This window comes from Ascaphus truei, chromosome 19, assembly GCF_040206685.1.
Source record: "Ascaphus truei isolate aAscTru1 chromosome 19, aAscTru1.hap1, whole genome shotgun sequence".
Taxonomy (NCBI): Eukaryota; Metazoa; Chordata; class Amphibia; order Anura; family Ascaphidae; genus Ascaphus; species Ascaphus truei.
The window spans coordinates 10151492-10176414 of NC_134501.1; the positions used below are offsets into that span (position 1 = coordinate 10151492).

General features: G+C 52.4%; 2 protein-coding genes across 3 annotated transcripts in view; one reads left to right on the top strand and one right to left on the bottom strand.

Moving 5' to 3' along the window:
• The window catches only part of WWP2 (WW domain containing E3 ubiquitin protein ligase 2), a 59083-nt gene extending 50043 nt beyond the window's left edge, over positions 1 to 9040 (bottom strand). Inside the window, 2 exon segments of the mRNA XM_075577212.1 lie at positions 7629 to 7708; positions 7794 to 9040. Of these exon segments, the coding sequence (XP_075433327.1) occupies positions 7629 to 7698 (70 nt within the window). The 5' untranslated portion in view covers positions 7699 to 7708; positions 7794 to 9040.
• A 183-nt stretch (positions 9041 to 9223) lies between these two features.
• Positions 9224 to 24923, top strand: NOB1 (NIN1 (RPN12) binding protein 1 homolog). Of its 2 annotated transcripts, none has more exons than XM_075576476.1 (10): positions 9224 to 9382; positions 13854 to 13997; positions 14715 to 14847; positions 16294 to 16427; positions 16505 to 16576; positions 16755 to 16904; positions 17897 to 18130; positions 21934 to 22031; positions 23003 to 23123; positions 23933 to 24923. In XM_075576476.1, the coding sequence occupies exons 2-10, from the start codon at positions 13929 to 13931 to the stop codon at positions 24200 to 24202; spliced, it is 1281 nt and encodes a 426-aa protein (XP_075432591.1). In that variant the 5' UTR covers positions 9224 to 9382; positions 13854 to 13928; the 3' UTR covers positions 24203 to 24923. The 2 variants fall into 2 exon arrangements, with proteins under 2 accessions (XP_075432591.1, XP_075432590.1); XM_075576475.1 differs by having other exon boundaries at positions 9233 to 9382; positions 23003 to 23147.

Genomic DNA, 24923 nt, shown 5'->3' on the forward strand with positions numbered 1-24923 from the left:
AGCGGGCGTTACACCCCGACACTGTGTGACACAGGAGCGGGCGTTACACCCCGACACTGTGACACAGGAGCGGGCGTTACACCCCGACACTGTGTGACACAGGAGCGGGCGTTACACCCCGACACGGTGTGGCACAGGAGCGGGCGTTACACCCCGACACGGTGTGACACAGGAGCGGGCGTTACACCCCGACACGGTGTGACACAGGAGCGGGCGTTACACCCCGACACTGTGTGACACAGGAGCGGGCGTTACACCCCGACACTGTGTGACACAGGAGCGGGCGTTACACCCCGACACGGTGTGGCACAGGGGGTTACACCCCGACACTGTGTGACACAGGAGCGGGCGTTACACCCCGACACTGTGTGACACAGGAGCGGGCGTTACACCCCGACACGGTGTGGCACAGGAGCGGGCGTTACACCCCGACACGGTGTGGCACAGGAGCGGGTGTTACACCCCGACACGGTGTGACACAGGAGCGGGCGTTACACCCCGACACGGTGTGACACAGGAGCGGGCGTTACACCCCGACACTGTGACACAGGAGCGAGCGTTACACCCCGACACTGTGTGACACAGGAGCGGGCGTTACACCCCGACACGGTGTGACACAGGAGCGGGCGTTACACCCCGACACGGTGTGGCACAGGGGGTTACACCCCGACACTGTGTGGCACAGGGGGTTACACCCCGACACTGTGTGACACAGGGGGTTACACCCCGACACTGTGTGACACAGGAGCGGGCGTTACACCCCGACACGGTGTGACACAGGAGCGGGCGTTACACCCCGACACGGTGTGACACAGGAGCGGGCGTTACACCCCGACACGGTGTGACACAGGAGCGGGCGTTACACCCCGACACGGCGCGACACAGGAGCGGGCGTTACACCCCGACACTGTGACACAGGAGCGGGCGTTACACCCCGACACGGTGTGACACAGGAGCGGGCGTTACACCCCGACACGGTGTGACACAGGAGCGAGTGTTACACCCCGACACTGTGTGACACAGGAGCGGGCGTTACACCCCGACACTGTGTGACACAGGAGCGGGCGTTACACCCCGACACGGTGTGACACAGGAGCGGGCGTTACACCCCGACACGGTGTGACACAGGGGGTTACACCCCGACACGGTGTGACACAGGAGCGGGCGTTACACCCCGACACTGTGTGACACAGGAGCGGGCGTTACACCCCGACACGGTGTGACACAGCAGAGGGCATAACACCCCGACACGGTGTGACACAGGAGCGGGCGTTACACCCCGACACGGTGTGACACAGGAGCGGGCGTTACACCCCGACACGGTGTGACACAGGAGCGGGCGTTACACCCCGACACTGTGTGACACAGGAGCGGGCGTTACACCCCGACACGGTGTGACACAGGAGCGGGCGTTACACCCCGACACGGTGTGACACAGGAGCGGGCGTTACACCCCGACACGGTGACACAGGAGCGGGCGTTACACCCCGACACGGTGACACAGGAGCGGGCGTTACACCCCGACACGGTGACACAGGAGCGGGCGTTACACCCCGACACGGTGTGACACAGGAGCGGGCGTTACACCCCGACACTGTGTGACACAGGAGCGGGCGTTACACCCCGACACTGTGTGACACAGGAGCGGGCGTTACACCCCGACACGGTGTGGCACAGGAGCGGGCGTTACACCCCGACACGGTGTGGCACAGGAGCGGGCGTTACACCCCGACACGGTGTGACACAGGAGCGGGCGTTACACCCCGACACGGTGTGACACAGGAGCGGGCGTTACACCCCGACACGGTGTGACACAGGAGCGGGCGTTACACCCCGACACGGTGTGACACAGGAGCGGGCGTTACACCCCGACACGGTGTGGCACAGGGGGTTACACCCCGACACTGTGTGGCACAGGGGGTTACACCCCGACACTGTGTGACACAGGGGGTTACACCCCGACACTGTGTGACACAGGAGCGGGCGTTACACCCCGACACGGTGTGACACAGGAGCGGGCGTTACACCCCGACACGGTGTGACACAGGAGCGGGCGTTACACCCCGACACGGTGTGACACAGGAGCGGGCGTTACACCCCGACACTGTGTGACACAGGAGCGGGCGTTACACCCCGACACGGTGTGACACAGGAGCGGGCGTTACACCCCGACACGGTGTGGCACAGGGGGTTACACCCCGACACGGTGTGACACAGGAGCGGGCGTTACACCCCGACACGGTGTGACACAGGAGCGGGCGTTACACCCCGACACGGTGTGACACAGGAGCGGGCGTTACACCCCGACACGGTGACACAGGAGCGGGCGTTACACCCCGACACGGTGTGACACAGGAGCGGGCGTTACACCCCGACACGGTGTGACACAGGAGCGGGCGTTACACCCCGACACGGTGTGACACAGGAGCGGGCGTTACACCCCGACACTGTGACACAGGAGCGGGCGTTACACCCCGACACTGTGACACAGGAGCGGGCGTTACACCCCGACACTGTGACACAGGAGCGGGCGTTACACCCCGACACGGTGTGACACAGGAGCGGGCGTTACACCCCGACACGGTGTGACACAGGAGCGGGCGTTACACCCCGACACGGTGTGACACAGGAGCGGGCGTTACACCCCGACACGGTGTGACACAGGAGCGAGTGTTACACCCCGACACTGTGACACAGGAGCGGGCGTTACACCCCGACACGGTGTGACACAGGAGCGAGTGTTACACCCCGACACGGTGTGACACAGGAGCGGGCGTTACACCCCGACACGGTGTGACACAGGAGCGGGCGTTACACCCCGACACGGTGTGACACAGGAGCGGGCGTTACACCCCGACACGGTGTGACACAGGAGCGGGCGTTACACCCCGACACGGTGTGACACAGGAGCGGGCGTTACACCCCGACACTGTGTGACACAGGAGCGGGCGTTACACCCCGACACGGTGTGACACAGGAGCGGGCGTTACACCCCGACACGGTGTGACACAGGAGCGGGCGTTACACCCCGACACTGTGTGACACAGGAGCGGGCGTTACACCCCGACACGGTGTGACACAGGAGCGGGCGTTACACCCCGACACTGTGTGACACAGGAGCGGGCGTTACACCCCGACACGGTGTGACACAGGAGCGGGCGTTACACCCCGACACGGTGTGACACAGGAGCGGGCGTTACACCCCGACACTGTGTGACACAGGAGCGGGCGTTACACCCCGACACGGTGTGACACAGGAGCGGGCGTTACACCCCGACACTGTGTGACACAGGAGCGGGCGTTACACCCCGACACGGTGTGACACAGGAGCGGGCGTTACACCCCGACACGGTGTGACACAGGAGCGGGCGTTACACCCCGACACTGTGTGACACAGGAGCGGGCGTTACACCCCGACACGGTGTGGCACAGGGGGTTACACCCCGACACTGTGTGGCACAGGGGGTTACACCCCGACACTGTGTGACACAGGGGGTTACACCCCGACACTGTGTGACACAGGAGCGGGCGTTACACCCCGACACGGTGTGACACAGGAGCGGGCGTTACACCCCGACACTGTGTGACACAGGAGCGGGCGTTACACCCCGACACTGTGTGACACAGGAGCGGGCGTTACACCCCGACACTGTGTGACACAGGAGCGGGCGTTACACCCCGACACTGTGTGACACAGGAGCGGGCGTTACACCCCGACACGGTGTGACACAGGAGCGGGCGTTACACCCCGACACGGTGTGACACAGGAGCGGGCGTTACACCCCGACACGGTGTGACACAGGAGCGGGCGTTACACCCCGACACTGTGTGACACAGGAGCGAGTGTTACACCCCGACACGGTGTGACACAGGAGCGGGCGTTACACCCCGACACGGTGTGACACAGGAGCGGGCGTTACACCCCGACACGGTGTGACACAGGAGCGAGTGTTACACCCCGACACGGTGTGACACAGGAGCGGGCGTTACACCCCGACACGGTGTGGCACAGGGGGTTACACCCCGACACGGTGTGACACAGGAGCGGGCGTTACACCCCGACACGGTGTGACACAGGAGCGGGCGTTACACCCCGACACGGTGTGACACAGGAGCGGGCGTTACACCCCGACACGGTGACACAGGAGCGGGCGTTACACCCCGACACGGTGTGGCACAGGAGCGGGCGTTACACCCCGACACGGTGTGACACAGGAGCGGGGGTTACACCCCGACACGGTGTGACACAGGAGCGGGCGTTACACCCCGACACGGTGTGACACAGGAGCGGGCGTTACACCCCGACACGGTGTGACACAGGAGCGAGTGTTACACCCCGACACGGTGTGACACAGGAGCGGGCGTTACACCCCGACACGGTGTGGCACAGGGCGTTACACCCCGACACTGTGTGACACAGGAGCGGGCGTTACACCCCGACACTGTGTGACACAGGAGCGGGCGTTACACCCCGACACGGTGTGACACAGGAGCGGGCGTTACACCCCGACACGGTGTGACACAGGAGCGGGCGTTACACCCCGACACTGTGTGACACAGGAGCGGGCGTTACACCCCGACACAGTGTGACACAGGAGCGGGCGTTACACCCCGACACTGTGTGACACAGGAGCGGGCGTTACACCCCGACACTGTGTGACACAGGAGCGGGCGTTACACCCCGACACGGTGTGACACAGGAGCGGGCGTTACACCCCGACACTGTGTGACACAGGAGCGGGCGTTACACCCCGACACGGTGTGACACAGGAGCGGGCGTTACACCCCGACACTGTGTGACACAGGAGCGGGCGTTACACCCCGACACGGTGTGGCACAGGGGGTTACACCCCGACACTGTGTGACACAGGAGCGGGCGTTACACCCCGACACGGTGTGACACAGGAGCGGGCGTTACACCCCGACACTGTGTGACACAGGAGCGGGCGTTACACCCCGACACTGTGTGACACAGGAGCGGGTGTTACACCCCGACACGGTGTGGCACAGGAGCGGGTGTTACACCCCGACACGGTGTGACACAGGAGCGGGCGTTACACCCCGACACGGTGTGACACAGGAGCGGGCGTTACACCCCGACACGGTGTGACACAGGAGCGGGCGTTACACCCCGACACGGTGTGACACAGGAGCGGGCGTTACACCCCGACACGGTGTGACACAGGAGCGGGCGTTACACCCCGACACGGTGTGACACAGGAGCGGGCGTTACACCCCGACACGGTGTGACACAGGAGCGGGCGTTACACCCCGACACGGTGTGACACAGGAGCGGGCGTTACACCCCGACACGGTGTGGCACAGGGGGTTACACCCCGACACGGTGTGACACAGGAGCGGGCGTTACACCCCGACACTGTGTGACACAGGAGCGGGCGTTACACCCCGACACTGTGTGACACAGGAGCGGGCGTTACACCCCGACACGGTGTGACACAGGAGCGGGCGTTACACCCCGACACGGTGTGACACAGGAGCGGGCGTTACACCCCGACACGGTGTGACACAGGAGCGGGCGTTACACCCCGACACGGTGTGACACAGGAGCGGGCGTTACACCCCGACACGGTGTGGCACAGGAGCGGGCGTTACACCCCGACACTGTGTGACACAGGAGCGGGCGTTACACCCCGACACGGTGTGGCACAGGGGGTTACACCCCGACACTGTGTGACACAGGGGGTTACACCCCGACACTGTGTGACACAGGAGCGGGCGTTACACCCCGACACTGTGTGACACAGGAGCGGGCGTTACACCCCGACACTGTGTGACACAGGAGCGAGTGTTACACCCCGACACGGTGTGACACAGGAGCGGGCGTTACACCCCGACACGGTGTGGCACAGGGGGTTACACCCCGACACGGTGTGACACAGGAGCGGGCGTTACACCCCGACACGGTGTGACACAGGAGCGGGCGTTACACCCCGACACGGTGTGACACAGGAGCGGGCGTTACACCCCGACACGGTGTGACACAGGAGCGGGCGTTACACCCCGACACGGTGTGACACAGGAGCGAGCGTTACACCCCGACACGGTGTGACACAGGAGCGGGCGTTACACCCCGACACGGTGTGACACAGGAGCGGGCGTTACACCCCGACACGGTGTGACACAGGAGCGGGCGTTACACCCCGACACGGTGACACAGGAGCGGGCGTTACACCCCGACACGGCGCGACACAGGAGCGGGCGTTACACCCCGACACTGTGACACAGGAGCGGGCGTTACACCCCGACACGGTGTGACACAGGAGCGGGCGTTACACCCCGACACTGTGACACAGGAGCGGGCGTTACACCCCGACACTGTGTGACACAGGAGCGGGCGTTACACCCCGACACTGTGACACAGGAGCGGGCGTTACACCCCGACACTGTGACACAGGAGCGGGCGTTACACCCCGACACGGTGTGGCACAGGAGCGGGCGTTACACCCCGACACGGCGCGACACAGGAGCGGGCGTTACACCCCGACACTGTGTGACACAGGAGCGGGCGTTACACCCCGACACTGTGTGACACAGGAGCGAGTGTTACACCCCGACACTGTGTGACACAGGAGCGGGCGTTACACCCCGACACTGTGTGACACAGGAGTGAGTGTTACACCCCGACACGGTGTGACACAGGAGCGGGCGTTACACCCCGACACGGTGTGACACAGGAGCGGGCGTTACACCCCGGCGCGACACAGGAGCGGGCGTTACACCCCGGCGCGACACAGGAGCGGGCGTTACACCCCGGCGCGACACAGGAGCGGGCGTTACACCCCGACACGGTGTGGCACAGGAGCGGGCGTTACACCCCGACACGGTGTGACACAGGAGCGAGCGTTACACCCCGACACGGTGTGACACAGGAGCGGGCGTTACACCCCGACACGGTGTGACACAGGAGCGGGCGTTACACCCCGACACGGTGTGACACAGGAGCGGGCGTTACACCCCGACACGGTGACACAGGAGCGGGCGTTACACCCCGACACGGCGCGACACAGGAGCGGGCGTTACACCCCGACACTGTGACACAGGAGCGGGCGTTACACCCCGACACGGTGTGACACAGGAGCGGGCGTTACACCCCGACACTGTGACACAGGAGCGGGCGTTACACCCCGACACTGTGTGACACAGGAGCGGGCGTTACACCCCGACACTGTGACACAGGAGCGGGCGTTACACCCCGACACTGTGACACAGGAGCGGGCGTTACACCCCGACACGGTGTGGCACAGGAGCGGGCGTTACACCCCGACACGGCGCGACACAGGAGCGGGCGTTACACCCCGACACTGTGTGACACAGGAGCGGGCGTTACACCCCGACACTGTGTGACACAGGAGCGAGTGTTACACCCCGACACTGTGTGACACAGGAGCGGGCGTTACACCCCGACACTGTGTGACACAGGAGTGAGTGTTACACCCCGACACGGTGTGACACAGGAGCGGGCGTTACACCCCGACACGGTGTGACACAGGAGCGGGCGTTACACCCCGGCGCGACACAGGAGCGGGCGTTACACCCCGGCGCGACACAGGAGCGGGCGTTACACCCCGGCGCGACACAGGAGCGGGCGTTACACGCTGACACCTTACCTTTTAGACTCAGGTGTAATTTCTGCTGCACGAGAACCTCACTAGTCTGGCTTGTACTTGCTGACGCCATGATTTACTCCCTGCAAGAGAGGCACAGAGAATAATAATACTGTACACACTTAACTAAGAGCATCCTTCTCCCTCAACACACCGGCGCGTCAGCACCTGGAAGCTTTTCCGCTGGTTTATGACTCGCTGCTCCATTCACTACATCCCATTGGACACAAACATCCAGTGTCACTCCTGATGGCCCTGTACTCCTTCACAGTCACCTTGCCCCCTGTCTCTCCCCTACTTGTTTCTGATCTATCTCTCTCCTTCCTCCTACCTCTGTCTCTTATATGTCTCTGTCTTTATCTTTCGGTGTCTCTGTCTCTCCTCGGGGGGTGTCTCTGTCGCTCTCCTCGGGGGGTGTCTCTGTCGCTCTCCTCGGGGGGTGTCTCTGTCGCTCTCCTCGGGGGGTGTCTCTGTCGCTCTCCTCGGGGTGTGTCTCTGTCGCTCTCCTCTGTCTTCTTTATCTTTCTCCTGTGTGTGTGTCTGTCTCTCCTGTGTGTATCTGTCTGTCCTGTGTGTGTATCTGTCTGTCCTGTGTGTGTATCTGTCTGTCCTGTGTGTGTATCTGTCTGTCCTGTGTGTGTGTGTGTGTGTGTGTGTGTGTGTGTGTATGTATCTGTCTGTCCTGTGTGTGTGTGTATCTGTCTGTCCTGTGTGTGTGTGTATCTGTCTGTCCTGTGTGTGTGTGTGTGTATCTGTCTGTCCTGGGTGTGTGTGTATCTGTCTGTCCTGTGTGTGTGTCTCTGTCGCTCCTCTGTGTCGGTCTCTGTCGGTCTCTGTCTCTCCTCTGTGTCGGTCTCTGTCTGTCTCTGTCTCTCCTCTGTCTGTCTCTGCCCCCTCTGTGTCTGTCTCTGCCCCCTCTGTGTCTGTCTCTGCCCCCTCTGTGTCTGTCTCTGCCCCCTCTGTGTCTGTCTCTTTCCCTGTCTCTCTGTGGGTGTTTCTGTCTCTCTCTCCTCTATCTGTCTCTCCTCTGTCTCCTATGTGTGTCTCTGTCTCTCTCTCCTTTATCTGTCTCTCTCTCTCCTCTATCTGTCTCTCTCTCTCCTCTATCTGTCTCTCTCTCTCTCTCTTCTATCTGTCTCTCTCTCTCTCTCTCTCCTCTATCTGTCTCTCTCTCTCTCCTCTATCTGTCTCTCTCTCTCTCCTCTATCTGTCTCTCTCTCTCCTCTATCTGTCTCTCTCTCTCCTCTATCTGTCTCTCTCTCTCCTCTATCTGTCTCTCTCTCCTCTATCTGTCTCTCTCTCTCCTCTATCTGTCTCTCTCTCTCCTCTATCTGTCTCTCTCTCTCCTCTATGTCTCTCCGGTGTGTCCCTCTTTTCTACTCTCTCCTTCTACATTCACTGTCTGTCTGCCCCCCTTTAATCGCTGTTGACAGTTACCTGCTCTACCTTCCTATTTTACTTCCGCCTCCTGCACTTTCGATCATGTGATCACAAACTATGCCCCCTGACCCGGAACAGACTAGGTGTGAACCGGAAGCACATGCCCGCCATCTTACCGGGGGCAGCCCTGCGCATTGCACACTAGAAGAGGGAGATCCTGGCCCTGTCACTTATTAGCCACATTTGTGTTATCTCAGATGTTTATATTAGGAGACCATGTGTGCAGTGACAGTGCCCGTGTCTCCTGCCCATTATGGTTGGTGACACTCATGGGATAGTGACCTTTATCAGAAAGAACAAAGCAATAAAGAGAAAATGTGAATATGGTTTTTTTTTAAATAGTTTTATGTAAAAGCAGCAAGATAATAAAAGGAACGAAAAGCAAAATCTCAATGAAAAGCTCTGAATAACAAATATAACACGTGTAACTATATATCTCACTGTAACGTGATATATAATATAACGCGTGTAACTGCGTATATCTCACAGTAACATGATATATAATATAACGCGTGTAACTGCGTATATCTCACAGTAACATGATATATAATATAACGCGTGTATCTGCGTATATATCACTGTAACATGATATATAATATAACGCGTGTAACTGCGTATATCTCACAGTAACATGATATATAATATAACGCGTGTAACTGCGTATATCTCACAGTAACATGATATATAATATAACGCGTGTATCTGCGTATATATCACTGTAACATGATATATAATATAACGCATGTAACTGCGTATATCACTGTAACGTGATATATAATATAACGCGTGTATCTGCGTATATCTCACAGTAACATGATATATAATATAACGCATGTAACTGCGTATATCACTGTAACGTGATATATAATATAACGTGTGTAACTGCGTATATCACTGTAACATGATATATAATATAACGCGTGTATCTGCGTATATATCACTGTAACATGATATATAATATAACGCATGTAACTGCGTATATCACTGTAACGTGATATATAATATAACGCGTGTATCTGCGTATATCTCACAGTAACATGATATATAATATAACGCATGTAACTGCGTATATCACTGTAACGTGATATATAATATAACGAGTGTATCTGCGTATATCACTAACGTGATATATAATATAACGCGTGTATCTGCGTATATCTCACTGTAACGTGATGTATAATATAACGCGTGTATCTGCGTATATCTCACTGTAACGTGATATATAATATAACGCGTGTATCTGCGTATATCTCACTTTAACGTGATATATAATATAACGCGTGTATCTGCGTATATCTCACAGTAACATGATATATAATATAACGCATGTAACTGCGTATATCACTGTAACGTGATATATAATATAACGAGTGTATCTGCGTATATCACTAACGTGATATATAATATAACGCGTGTATCTGCGTATATCTCACTGTAACGTGATGTATAATATAACGCGTGTATCTGCGTATATCTCACTGTAACGTGATATATAATATAACGCGTGTATGCGTATATCTCACAGTAACATGATATATAATATAACGCATGTAACTGCGTATATCACTGTAACGTGATATATAATATAACGCGTGTATCTGCGTATATCACTGTAACGTGATGTATAATATAACGCGTGTATCTGCGTATATCACTGTAACGTGATGTATAATATAACGCGTGTAACTGCGTATATCACTGTAACGTGATGTATAATATAACGCGTGTAACTGCGTATATCACTGTAACGTGATATATAATATAACGTGTGTAACTGCGTATATCTCACTGTAACGCGATATATAATATAACGCGTGTAACTGCGTATATATCTCACTGTAACGCGATATATAATATAACGCGTGTAACTATATATCTCACTGTAACGTGATATATAATATAACGCGTGTAACTGCGTATATATCTTGTCTTGTATATAATGTATACCTTGTTCATTTATGTAACTGTATTTGTAACCATGTATTATTTTGTTTTTCTCTGTGCCCAGGACATACTTGAAAACGAGAGGTAACTCTCAATGTATTACTTCCTGGTAAAATATTTTATAAATAAATAAATAAATCTCACTGTAACGCGTGTAACTGCGTATATATCTCACTGTAACGTGATATATAATATAACGCGTGTATCTGCGTATATCTCACTGTAACGTGATATATAATATAACGCGTGTAACTATATATCTCACTGTAACATGATATATAATATAACGCGTGTAACTATATACTGTATCTCACTGTAACGTGATATATAATATAACGCGTGTAACTATATATCTCACTGTAACGTGATATATAATATAACCCGTGTAACTGCGTATATCTCACAGTAACGCGATATATAATATAACGCGTGTATCTGCGTATATCTCACTGTAACGCGATATATAATATAACGCGTGTAACTGCGTATCTCACTGTAACGCGATATATAATATAACGCGTGTAACTGCGTATATCTCACTGTAACGCGATATATAATATAACCCGTGTAACTGCGTATATCTCACAGTAACGCGATATATAATATAACCCGTGTAACTGCGTATATCTCACAGTAACGTGATATATAATATAACGCGTGTATCTCCGTATATCTCACTGTAACGCGATATATTATACAACGCGTGTAACTGCGTATATCTCACAGTAACGCGATATATAATATAACGCGTTTAACTGCGTATATCTCACTGTAACGCGATATATAATATAACCCGTGTAACTGCGTATATCTCACAGTAACGCGATATATAATATAACGCGTGTATCTGCGTATATCTCACTGTAACGCGATATATAATACAACGCGTGTAACTGCGTATATCTCACAGTAACGCAATATATAATATAACGCGTGTAACTGCGTATATATCACTGTAACGCGATATATAATATAACCCGTGTAACTGCGTATATCTCACAGTAACGCGATATATAATATAACGCGTGTATCTGCGTATATCTCACTGTAACGCGATATATAATATAACGCGTGTAACTGCGTATATCTCACTGTAACGCGATATATAATATAACCCGTGTAACTGCGTATATCTCACAGTAACGCGATATATAATATAACGCGTGTAACTGCGTATATCTCACTGTAACGCGATATATAATATAACGCGTGTAACTGCGTATATCTCACTGTAACGCGATGTATAATACAACGCGTGTAACTGCGTATATCTCACTGTAACGCGATGTATAATATAACGCGTGTAACTGCGTATATCTCACTGTAACGCGATGTATAATATAACGCGTGTAACTGCGTATATCTCACTGTAACGCGATGTATAATATAACGCGTGTAACTGCGTATATCTCACTGTAACGCGATGTATAATATAACGCGTGTAACTGCGTATATCTCACTGTAACGCGATGTATAATATAACGCGTGTAACTGCGTATATCTCACTGTAACGCGATATATAATATAACGCGTGTAACTGCGTATATCTCACTGTAACGCGATATATAATATAACGCGTGTATCTGCGTATATCTCACTGTAACGCGATATATAATATAACGCGTGTAACTGCGTATATATCTCACTGTAACGCGATATATAATATAACGCGTGTAACTGCGTATATCTCACTGTAACGCGATATATAATATAACGCGTGTAACTGCGTATATATCTCACTGTAACGCGATATATAATATAACGCGTGTAACTGCGTATATCTCACTGTAACGCGATATATAATATAACGCGTGTAACTGCGTATATATCTCAATGTAACGCGATATATAATATAACGCGTGTAACTGCGTATATCTCACTGTAACGCGATATATAATATAACGCGTGTAACTGCGTATATCTCACTGTAACCGGATATATAATATAACGCGTGTAACTGCGTATATCTCACTGTAACGTGATGTATAATATATCGCGTGTAACTGCGTATATCTCACTGTAACGCGATATATAATATAACGCGTGTAACTGCGTATATATCTCACTGTAACGCGATATATAATACAACGCGTGTAACTGCGTATATCTCACTGTAACGCGATATATAATATAACGCGAGTAACTGCGTATATCACTGTAACGCGATATATAATATAACGCGTGTAACTGCGTATATCTCACTGTAACGCAATATATATTATAACGCGAGTAACTGCGTATATCTCACTGTGACGCGATATATAATATAACGCATGTAACTGCGTATATATCTCACTGTAACGTGATATATAATATAACGCGTGTAACTGCGTATATCTCACTGTAACGTGATATATAATATAACACGTGTAACTGCGTATATCTCACTGTAACGCGATATATAATATAACGCGTGTAACTGCGTATATCTCACTGTAACGCGATATATAATATATATATATATATATAATATAACGCGTGTAACTGCGTATATATCTCACTGTAACGCGATATATAATATAACGCGTGTATCTGCGTATATCTCACTGTAACCGGATATATAATATAACGCGTGTAACTGCGTATATCTCACTGTAACGGGATATATATATATATATATATATATATATATATATATATATATATATAACGTGTGTAACTGCGTATATCTCACTGTAACCGGATATATAATATAACGCGTGTAACTGCGTATATCTCACTGTAACGGGATATATAATATAGTACATTAGTACCCCTGGAGACACACAGTATACAGTATATATACAGTATATATATATTTATATACACTTCTTATAATAACATCCCGTCTCCTCCCCCTCACAGAGCATCTGCCTGTGCGATGAGTGCTGGCTACGAGCTGATTGGCTGATTGGCTGAGGGGCGGGACTCGCGGGTAAGATGGCGTCTTCCAAGGTTCAGCACGTTGTGGCGGATGCGGGAGCCTTCCTCAGGAGTGCGGCGCTGCGGGTGAGGAGACCCGGGAGGGGGTGGTGAGGAGAACAGCGGGGGAGGAGACCCCGGGAGAGCAGCGGGGAGGGTGAGGAGTTCGGTGGGAGAGCGTGACGGCTTTCAGAACACAGACCCCCCGGGAGGAGAGGGTGACAGAGCACAGACCCCCCGGGGGGAGAGGGTGACAGAACACAGACCCCCCCCGGGGGGGAGAGGGTGACAGAGCACAGACCCCCCGGGGGGAGAGGGTGACAGAACACAGACCCCCCCCGGGGGGGAGAGGGTGACAGAACACAGACCCCCCCCGGGGGGGAGAGGGTGACAGCACAGACCCCCCGGGGGGGAGAGGGTGACAGAACACAGACCCCCCGGGGGGAGAGGGTGACAGAACATAGACCCCCCGGGGGGGAGAGGGTGACAGAGCACAGACCCCCCGGGGGGGAGAGGGTGACAGAGCACAGACCCCCCGGGGGGAGAGGGTGACAGAACACAGCCCCCCCCCCCCCCCCGGGGGGGAGAGGGTGACAGAGCACAGACCCCCGGGTGGGGGAAGGGTAACAGAGCACAGACCTCCCCGGGGGGGGGAGAGGGTGACAGAGCACAGACCTCCCCTGGGGGGGGGAGAGGGTGACAGAGCACAGATCCCCTTGGGGGGGGGGACCGTACACAGACTCCCGGGGGGGCTTGAGGTCGGCATTAGGTTTCAAACCCCCGGCCGCCGTTCTCCTCTCCTAGGACATCGGCACAAATATCTACACAGTGCGGGAGGTGGTGAGCGAGATCCGGGACAAGGAGACCAAGAAGCGGCTGGCGGTGCTGCCCTACGAGCTGCACTTCAAGGAGCCGAGCCCTGAAAACATCCAGCGGGGTGAGAGAAGGGGTGACACCCGTCAGTGTGTCTGTGTGACACCTGTCACGTAGACGTGTGTGTGTGTGTGACACCTGTCACCTAGACGTGTGTGTGTGTGTGTGATACCTGTCACCTAGCCGTGTGTGTGACACCTGTCACCAAGTCGTGCGTGCGTGTGACACCTGTCACCAAGTCGTGCGTGCGTGTGATACCTGTCAAACACAGGACGGATACAGACGGCCGGGGTTTTACATCCCACAGTTGGTTATGTCAGGGGTGCGCAAACTTTTTTGGTGCCCCCCCCCCCCCCCCCCTTCCTGCTCTCGTCCTTTCATGCGCCCCCCTCCTTAACACGTGTGGTGTCAAATGACGCCACAGGGTCGTGTGACGTCACGTGACCTGCGGCGTCATTTGACGTTACCATGGTAACCGTGATGCCCCATGGTCACGCGTCCTGCAGCCGGCTGAACCTCTGTAAGTAGAGTTGCAGAGGCCTCGCGCGTTCCCCCGGCATTTAATTTAAATGCCTTGGGGAAGAGCGCGGGACCCCTGCAACCTCCCGCGCCCCGCCCCCCCAAAAAAAATCTCACGCCCCCCAGTTTGCGCACCGCTGGGTTATGTCACATAGACGAGAGAGAGAGTAACTGATATGAGGAGTCTCGCAGTATTAGTTAAACGGTCATTTTAATGATTTAAAGAAGTCACAGCAGCTCCCACCGTAAGGTGCATGCAGAGACCCTGATGCGGGTGCGTGTATGCACGGAAACATTGGGTGCTGCTGTGATTTCTTTAGGTCGTTAAAATGACTGACTTGACCTTTTGACTAATCTGCTGTTGGTGCACAGAGATTGACTTTTGCTTGTAGTATATTTACCAATCTTGACCAGGATACTGTCAGTCTTGACATCCGCTTTTGCTTTATTACACCCTATTACACCCTCCTCGGGGTCATCCCAAGCTGCTTGCACCCGATTCCCTTTTTTTTGTGTGTGTCAGTCTCAGCGGTCATCCTCCTGTATTTATTTATAAAATATTTTACCAGGAAGTAATACATTGAGAGTTACCTCTCGTTTTCAAGTATGTCCTGGGCACAGAGTAAAACAAAATATCCATCAGACACGATATACCTGTCTTAAAGCAGCCACCCCCCCCCCTAATTAAGCCCCCTATTTCTTTTTAGAGCATGGAAACCGGGGTCCTCCGATTTGGAACATGCTGTTTTCAGGTCTGGTAACACCTGGCTCCTGAGATACGTTTCAGTAAAGTTACCGGCGATTTAAATGACTGTCCATTAGGGAGCCGCACCAGATGACGTGGCTTCCTATTGGCCTGCGATTTTATGGCCATTTTGTTTTCCCTAGAGGGAAAACACTAGGGTCCTCCCTACTCCTTGGTCACCTTGTATAATATTTTGCTACACATGTACAGCTCATGATGAAACAATCTGTGTGTCTGGTTGTATAGTGACAGAGTTCTCCAAGAAGACCGGGGACTATGTCAGCCTATCAGCCACGGACATCAAGGTTCTGGCTCTCACCTACCAGCTGGAAGCTGAGCATGTTGGGGAGGAACATCTCCGAGCAGAACCCCAGCAGAAGGTGAGAGATGAAGGAGAGTTACGCTTAGTCGCTCGCACTAGGAAACTGCTATCTGACAGCTTATATGTTCCTCTCAGGTCTCGGTCAGCTCCTCAGCTCAGCACCCAGAGGCCCCCGTCAATGTTGTTGGATTTCATTTCTCCTCCAAGGTAAATTCTGCTCCTTGGGACAAACCACAGACTGTAAAAAAAGAAATCCCCACCTCTTGGTGCAAACGTCTCCTCCACTCTCCGCCCGTGCGTCTACTCTTGTTTTTCATCTCCGGAAACGCTCTTTACTATTCTAGAAACCGAAAAATAAAATAATTTGTTGTTGTTGTTGTTCCAGCCCGCGTGTAAAGAGGAGGGTTTGGTGAGGCCGCCGGCCGCGCAGGAGCAGATCCGCCAGTCTGCGAGCGCAGAGAACGCACGGTTTGACTCTTTCTTGTTCTGGAGAAGCCCCCTGCCCAGCATTGAGGAGGATTTACTGGAGCTGATGGTAGGTCAGCTCACTTTTGGAAACATGGAGGCAGTTTTTATCATTTCATGTTCTTCCTGCCGTCTTAAAGATTCTGTCCCCATACCGCACAATTACATGTCTGATTTTACCTTTAATAATAGTCCGGAGGGGGAATATGGTGCTCTAAAGTGTTAAGGCAACGTTTGATTCTTCATACACCTGAATACAATAATTGGGTATCCCATGCCAATTGACCCTTAGGAAATGAAATAATGGCTGGGCTTGTGTGTGTAAGAAGACAGCACCTACCTGGGGTTCATAGTAACAAACGGGCAAAGCAACCGGGAATAACAGCACCACAGATTTCTTCTTAGGCCTCGGCCATGCTTACTGCTTTCTGGCGGAGGCGCGCTCCCGCTTAGCAGTGAGCCCCTACAGCCGCAATTAGAGCAGCTTTAGCAGGGGCTCGCCTACGCTTCCGCAAGCGCGCGGAAGCGCAGGTCTTAAGGGAATTTTAACATTTCCCCGCTTGCCGGAGCGCAGGGCCGGTCACGTGAGCGGTTCGCCCAATGAGGGCGAACCAGCTCCGTGACGCCACTGGCCCGCCCCCTGACGGCGCGCAGGGAAAGCACCCGCAAGGCCAGGGAAAGCACCCGCTTTCCCTGAGCCTCAGCACGCCAGCAGGGAACCTGGCTGAGGCCTTAAGGAACATAATGATGAAGAACACAGCCTAATGAAGCCAAAAAGTCCAACCATAATATGAAGTGCACGGAGCGGTTAAAATGAAGCTCTCCCCTGAGCCCAGTGTAATGGTAATCTCTAGCTTCTAAAATTAAGCAAATCAAGATGTTTAACACCAATAAATAGAAATCGGGACATGCTTGGGTGCAGGATACCACCATGAGCTACACTCATGTAGCCTTTTTTGGGGGGGGTTGTAGGATTGCTGTTTGTAAATGTTTGTTTTTGGGGCTCAAATCTACTCACAAGAAACTTAGAAACAGAACTGACTCCTTTGCATTGCTGAGCAGAACGCACGTGCGGTGTCGGTGACGAGTGACACAGAGCAGCTGGCGTCTCCTCTGCACCAGGGCGAGGATCGGAGGAATGCGTCGGGAGAGTCACCTGATGCTTCCAGCGAGGAAGATGACGGGGAAGGTTGGATCACCCCCAGCAACCTTAAACAAATGCAGCAAGATATGGGGGTTCGGGAGGCTCCGGTTAATCTGCTGGTCGGTTGCCTGACAACGGATTTCGCCATGCAGGTAACACAACCCCTGTGGTGACACTGCGCCTGTTACAGACTTCGGGCGGCGTTACTTTTTTCTATACAACCCCTGCGCCATTTCCCTATGCAGGCAGCGTTGCTGCTGTGATCAGAATGGCCTTTTCCTGCAGGTACAAAGTTTTCTGCCTCGGGCTGGAAGATCACGTGCAAAATGAGGATATTTACCTGGGAATCATATTCCATTATCCAGCATGTGATTGCAATCCTCCAGCCTCTGGTATTGCATTATCCAGCACGTGATTGCAATCCTCCAGCCTCTGGTATTGCATTATCCAGCACGTGATTGCAATCCTTCAGCCTCTGGTATTGCATTATCCAGCACGTGATTGCAATCCTCCAGCCTCTGGTATTGCATTATCCAGCACGTGATTGCAATCCTCCAGCCTCTGGTATTGCATTATCCAGCACGTGATTGCAATCCTTCAGCCTCTGGTATTGCATTATCCAGCACGTGATTGCAATCCTTCAGCCTCTGGTATTGCATTTTCCAGCACGTGATTGCAATCCTCCAGCCTCTGGTATTGCATTATCCAGCACGTGATTGCAATCCTCCAGCCTCTGGTATTGCATTATCCAGCACGTGATTGCAATCCTTCAGCCTCTGGTATTGCATTATCCAGCACGTGATTGCAATCCTTCAGCCTCTGGTATTGCATTATCCAGCACGTGATTGCAATCCTTCAGCCTCTGGTATTGCATTATCCAGCACGTGATTGCAATCCTCCAGCCTCTGGTATTGCATTATCCAGCACGTGATTGCAATCCTTCAGCCTCTGGTATTGCATTATCCAGCACGTGATTGCAATCCTCCAGCCTCTGGTATTGCATTATCCAGCACGTGATTGCAATCCTTCAGCCTCTGGTATTGCATTATCCAGCACGTGATTGCAATCCTTCAGCCTCTGGTATTGCATTATCCAGCACGTGATTGCAATCCTTCAGCCTCTGGTATTGCATTATCCAGCACGTGATTGCAATCCTTCAGCCTCTGGTATTGCATTATCCAGCACGTGATTGCAATCCTTCAGCCTCTGGTATTGCATTATCCAGCACGTGATTGCAATCCTTCAGCCTCTGGTATTGCATTATCCAGCACGTGATTGCAATCCTCCAGCCTCTGGTATTGCATTATCCAGCACGTGATTGCAATCCTTCAGCCTCTGGTATTGCATTATCCAGCACGTGATTGCAATCCTTCAGCCTCTGGTATTGCATTTTCCAGCACGTGATTGCAATCCTTCATCCTCTGGTATTGGATTATCCAGCACGTGATTGCAATCCTTCAGCCTCTGGGATTGCATTATCCAGCACGTGATTGCAATCCTTCAGCCTCTGGGATTGCATTATCCAGCACGTGATTGCAATCCTTCAGCCTCTGGGATTGCATTATCCAGCACGTGATTGCAATCCTTCAGCCTCTGGGATTGCATTATCCAGCACGTGATTGCAATCCTTCAGCCTCTGGTATTGCATTATCCAGCACGTGATTGCAATCCTCCAGCCTCTGGTATTGCATTATCCAGCACGTGATTGCAATCCTCCAGCCTCTGGTATTGCATTATCCAGCACGTGATTGCAATCCTTCAGCCTCTGGTATTGCATTATCCAGCACGTGATTGCAATTCTCCAGCCTCTGGTATTGCATTATCCAGCACGTGATTGCAATCCTCCAGCCTCTGGTATTGCATTATCCAGCACGTGATTGCAATCCTTCAGCCTCTGGTATTGCATTATCCAGCACGTGATTGCAATCCTCCAGCCTCTGGTATTGCATTATCCAGCACGTGATTGCAATCCTCCAGCCTCTGGTATTGCATTATCCAGCACGTGATTGCAATCCTCCAGCCTCTGGTATTGCATTATCCAGCACGTGATTGCAATCCTCCAGCCTCTGGTATTGCATTATCCAGCACGTGATTGCAATCCTTCAGCCTCTGGTATTGCATTATCCAGCACGTGATTGCAATTCTCCAGCCTCTGGTATTGCATTATCCAGCACGTGATTGCAATCCTCCAGCCTCTGGTATTGCATTATCCAGCACGTGATTGCAATCCTTCAGCCTCTGGTATTGCATTATCCAGCACGTGATTGCAATCCTCCAGCCTCTGGTATTGCATTATCCAGCACGTGATTGCAATCCTCCAGCCTCTGGTATTGCATTATCCAGCACGTGATTGCAATCCTTCAGCCTCTGGTATTGCATTATCCAGCACGTGATTGCAATCCTCCAGCCTCTGGTATTGCATTATCCAGCACGTGATTGCAATCCTCCAGCCTCTGGTATTGCATTATCCAGCACGTGATTGCAATCCTCCAGCCTCTGGTATTGCATTATCCAGCACGTGATTGCAATCCTCCAGCCTCTGGTATTGCATTATCCAGCACGTGATTGCAATCCTCCAGCCTCTGGTATTGCATTATCCAGCACGTGATTGCAATCCTCCAGCCTCTGGTATTGCATTATCCAGCACGTGATTGCAATCCTTCAGCCTCTGGTATTGCATTATCCAGCACGTGATTGCAATCCTTCAGCCTCTGGTATTGCATTATCCAGCACGTGATTGCAATCCTTCAGCCTCTGGTATTGCATTATCCAGCACGTGATTGCAATCCTCCAGCCTCTGGTATTGCATTATCCAGCACGTGATTGCAATCCTTCAGCCTCTGGTATTGCATTATCCAGCACGTGATTGCAATCCTCCAGCCTCTGGTATTGCATTATCCAGCACGTGATTGCAATCCTTCAGCCTCTGGTATTGCATTATCCAGCACGTGATTGCAATCCTTCAGCCTCTGGTATTGCATTATCCAGCACGTGATTGCAATCCTTCAGCCTCTGGTATTGCATTATCCAGCACGTGATTGCAATCCTTCAGCCTCTGGTATTGCATTATCCAGCACGTGATTGCAATCCTTCAGCCTCTGGTATTGCATTATCCAGCACGTGACTGCAATCCTTCAGCCTCTGGTATTGCATTATCCAGCACGTGATTGCAATCCTTCAGCCTCTGGTATTGCATTATCCAGCACGTGATTGCAATCCTTCAGCCTCTGGTATTGCATTATCCAGCACGTGATTGCAATCCTCCAGCCTCTGGTATTGCATTATCCAGCACGTGATTGCAATCCTTCAGCCTCTGGTATTGCATTATCCAGCACGTGATTGCAATCCTTCAGCCTCTGGTATTGCATTATCCAGCACGTGATTGCAATCCTTCAGCCTCTGGTATTGCATTATCCAGCACGTGATTGCAATCCTCCAGCCTCTGGTATTGCATTATCCAGCACGTGATTGCAATCCTCCAGCCTCTGGTATTGCATTATCCAGCACGTGATTGCAATCCTTCAGCCTCTGGGTGGGACAGGGATCTTCAGCTTCTAAGAGGCATTCAAGACAGTCCGTGGCGGATTTCCCGTTAGGCCCGGGTTTAGTGCGGCAAAATTTGGGGGCGGCAAAAATGTCCGCCCCCGTATACTTTTGCCGCGCTTTCGGGCCTGATGGGAAGTCCGTTGGCTCCGGCGGCCGCCTTCTTACCTGCCGCCCTCCTCCTGCTTCTGAACCGCAGCGTCAAATGACGTCCTGCTGTCGCGTTACCATGGCAACGTGACGTCGTCATTGCGGTTCAGGAGGGCGGCGGCCACAGCTAGGATTCGCAAGTCTGCCGCTGGAGACAGTGGGAGTCATTGGGACACCTCCTCTTGGGGCTAGAAGTGTGCAGATCTGTTCTGTACCGAGGGGTTTATTACTCTTGTCGACGCTGGGTGTTTTCCTTTTGCAGAATGTTCTCATTCAGATGGGCCTGCATGTTCTGTCCGTGGACGGGATGCTGATCCGGCAGACGAGGAGTTGGATTCTGCGCTGCCACGGCTGCTTCAGGTCAGTGTCCGGATTTCTGATCTGTGCTGCGGGGGGGGGGGGGGGGGTGAACGCTGGTTCCTCCTGTGGATGAGCTGCAGTGTTGGGGAAGATTGGCTCATGGAAGGGAGACCACGCGGTTGGACTTTCAATAAGTCACTTTTAGCTACTTGATTTTTAGACTTTTGGCTCTACGGGGGATGGGGGGGGGGGCTTTGTGGTGTGGGTGGACAGTGCCCCCACGGAGGGGCTTTGGGGGGGAGTGGCTTTGTCGGTGGGGGGCTCCAAGGCGGGGATCTGTTGGGTGGTGGCACGGGGGTGATTTGCAGGTTGTGATGGGGGGGCTGTACTTTATGGAGTGTGGGATTTAAGTAATGAGCGTGGTTTTTTGTTTGTTTTTTCCCTCGGTTTTTGTGACATTTTCAGTAACTTGTGTAGTTACATTTTTTTTACCTTGTGCGCTCTGCCGCCACCTGCTGGATTTGTCCCCTAAACGTAGGAATCTGCGGATCATGATGAGAAGATGATTCATTTACACAGCTGTCCGTTAGAAATCTCAAATCTTCTAATTGAACCAATAAGTAACACTGTAAGCCAGGGGGGCTTGACCCCAGTCCTCAAGCCCTCCCCTCCCCCCCTCCAGACAGGTCAGGTTTTCATGATATCACAGCTTCAGCACTGGTGGCTCAATCAGAGGCTCAGTCTAAGACTGCCTCTGATTGAGCCACCTGAAGCAGGGACTGATTGAGCCACCTGTGCTGAAGCAGGGATATCATGAAAACCTGACCTGTTGGGGTGGCTTGAGGACTGGAGTTGAGCCCCCCTGCAGTGACCTTCAGCTGGCCTGTAAAGCAATAATAACAATGTGCTACGGGGTTCATAGGATAATTGTGACATTTGGGGTGTCTTGCTGTGTTTGGGGGTGAGGGGTGGTGGGACGGAGGCGTGTCCGGAAAGGCAGAGCGCAGCCTGATCCTGTATTTCCCGGGCAGGACGACCTCGGATATGTGCAAGTCTTTCTGCCCTCATTGCGGGAACCGGACCCTGAAGAAGGTAGCCGTGTCTGTCAGCGGGGACGGAAGTCTTCACATGCACTTCTCCAGGAACCCCAAGGTGCTCAACTCCCGGGGGCTGCGGGTGAGACTTCGGGCCTGGGGGGGGGGGTGGGATTTCTTGTTTTTTTAAGCTGCCTGGGGGAGGGAAGGACACCCCACTGGGAGATTAAAATCCAAGCACTCTAGCACTTCCTTACAATAGCTCTTCTCAGTCTGTCTCCGTCTGTATCTCTCTCTCTCGTCTGTCTCTCATCTGTGAGTGTGTCTCTTTCTCTCTCGTCTGCGCGTGTTTGTCTCTCATATGGCGGTCTGTGTCTCTTGTCTGTGTGTGTGTCTGTCTCTTTCTCTCGTGTGTGTGATTGTGTCTCGTCTGTGAGTGTGTTTTCTCTTTCTCTCTCGTGTGTGGCGTGCGCGTGCGTGCGTCTCCCTCTTTCTCTCTTGTACAACAGATATGGGGAGGTCCCTGTTTAGCCTAAAATAATAATTCTCTCTCTAGAGTGGTGCTACCCGGGAAGAAACGTCTGTTTTACACGAGAGAAAAGGATCCCTAATCGATGCACACTATTCTACTAATTTAACAAAATAAATATATTTTAATGAAATTGAACTAAACTACAAAAATAGGACGATTATAACCTAATGTAGAGTGCTGAAATCTCTCTGTCTCTCCTATATATCAGCCCCGTGCTCCGTTCTAATACCTGCTTTCTGCACGGCCCCTAACTCTCCCTGTCTGGATTATGGATCTGCAGCCTAGTTATAGAAGTTACAAAGTAGGGCACAGAGCCCCTTCCCTGAGGCAGCCATCCTCATTCAGGCACCCACTGTCCCCCCCCCCCCCCTAACTGTGCTGTTTGTTCTTTCTAGCACCCGCTGCCCGCCCCGCAGGGGGGGAAACACGCCAGTAACCCGCACCTGGTGGGTGACCAGCCTTTCCCCCAGCAGCGGCTTTCCAAGAAAGCGAGATCCAAGACCGACGTCTTTAACCCCGATTACATCGCTGGCGCGTCGCCCTTCGCAGAGAACGACATCTACAGCCGCGCCGCCAACCTGCAGATCCGCGACGGAGCCCTGGGGGCTGGCCGCAGGCGCGTCAACCCCAATGCACCCCGAAAAAAGAGTGTGAAGAAGAGATGAGCTGCCTACACATCGTGATGGACCGGTGTGTGATGTCCGACTGCCCCCCCGACCCTGGGAGGAGGAGGAGGGAAATGACTTATTCAGAGAGCGCCTCCCAGCTGCACGCAGTGGAATTCACACCGCCACCTCGAGGGGGCAATTGTGGCATGTGGCAATAATGTTACAGGTGTATAAATAGGGCAAGGAAGGGATGTTACTGTTAGCAGTTACACATCTTGTTTAGGAGGATGCTGCATGTGGACACAGCACACGATCTCCCCCTGCTGTACATGTTCCAGAAGAAGGAGCATTTAGCTGTGATGCATACAGCGTTGAATGAGACACCATAGTAATTATTGTGCTTAAGCACACACTTTTTAAATGAGCAATTTACACATAGTATCATTGTTTTAACCTAAAGGGGAAGAAAGTTAAAAAAAAAAGTAGTTTCATTACACATCAGTCACCCGCAATATAACAAGGCTATTACTACACCACCGGCTGCTGAATAAAGTAATAAGTGTGTCTTTAAAGCTTCAGAATTTGTCATTTTAAAACTCAAAGTGTGGTTTCCGAATATATTATCAAGAGCACATTTTCTATATATCAACATCCTGCTCACGAAAAGTGTTACCGTATGAAGCTCAGTGGGGAAACAGGGTCAATTCAATATGTCTGTGTTTGATTTAAATGGAAGTAGCCGTGTTAGTACAGTGCAAAATAAAGGAGGACTTGAGTA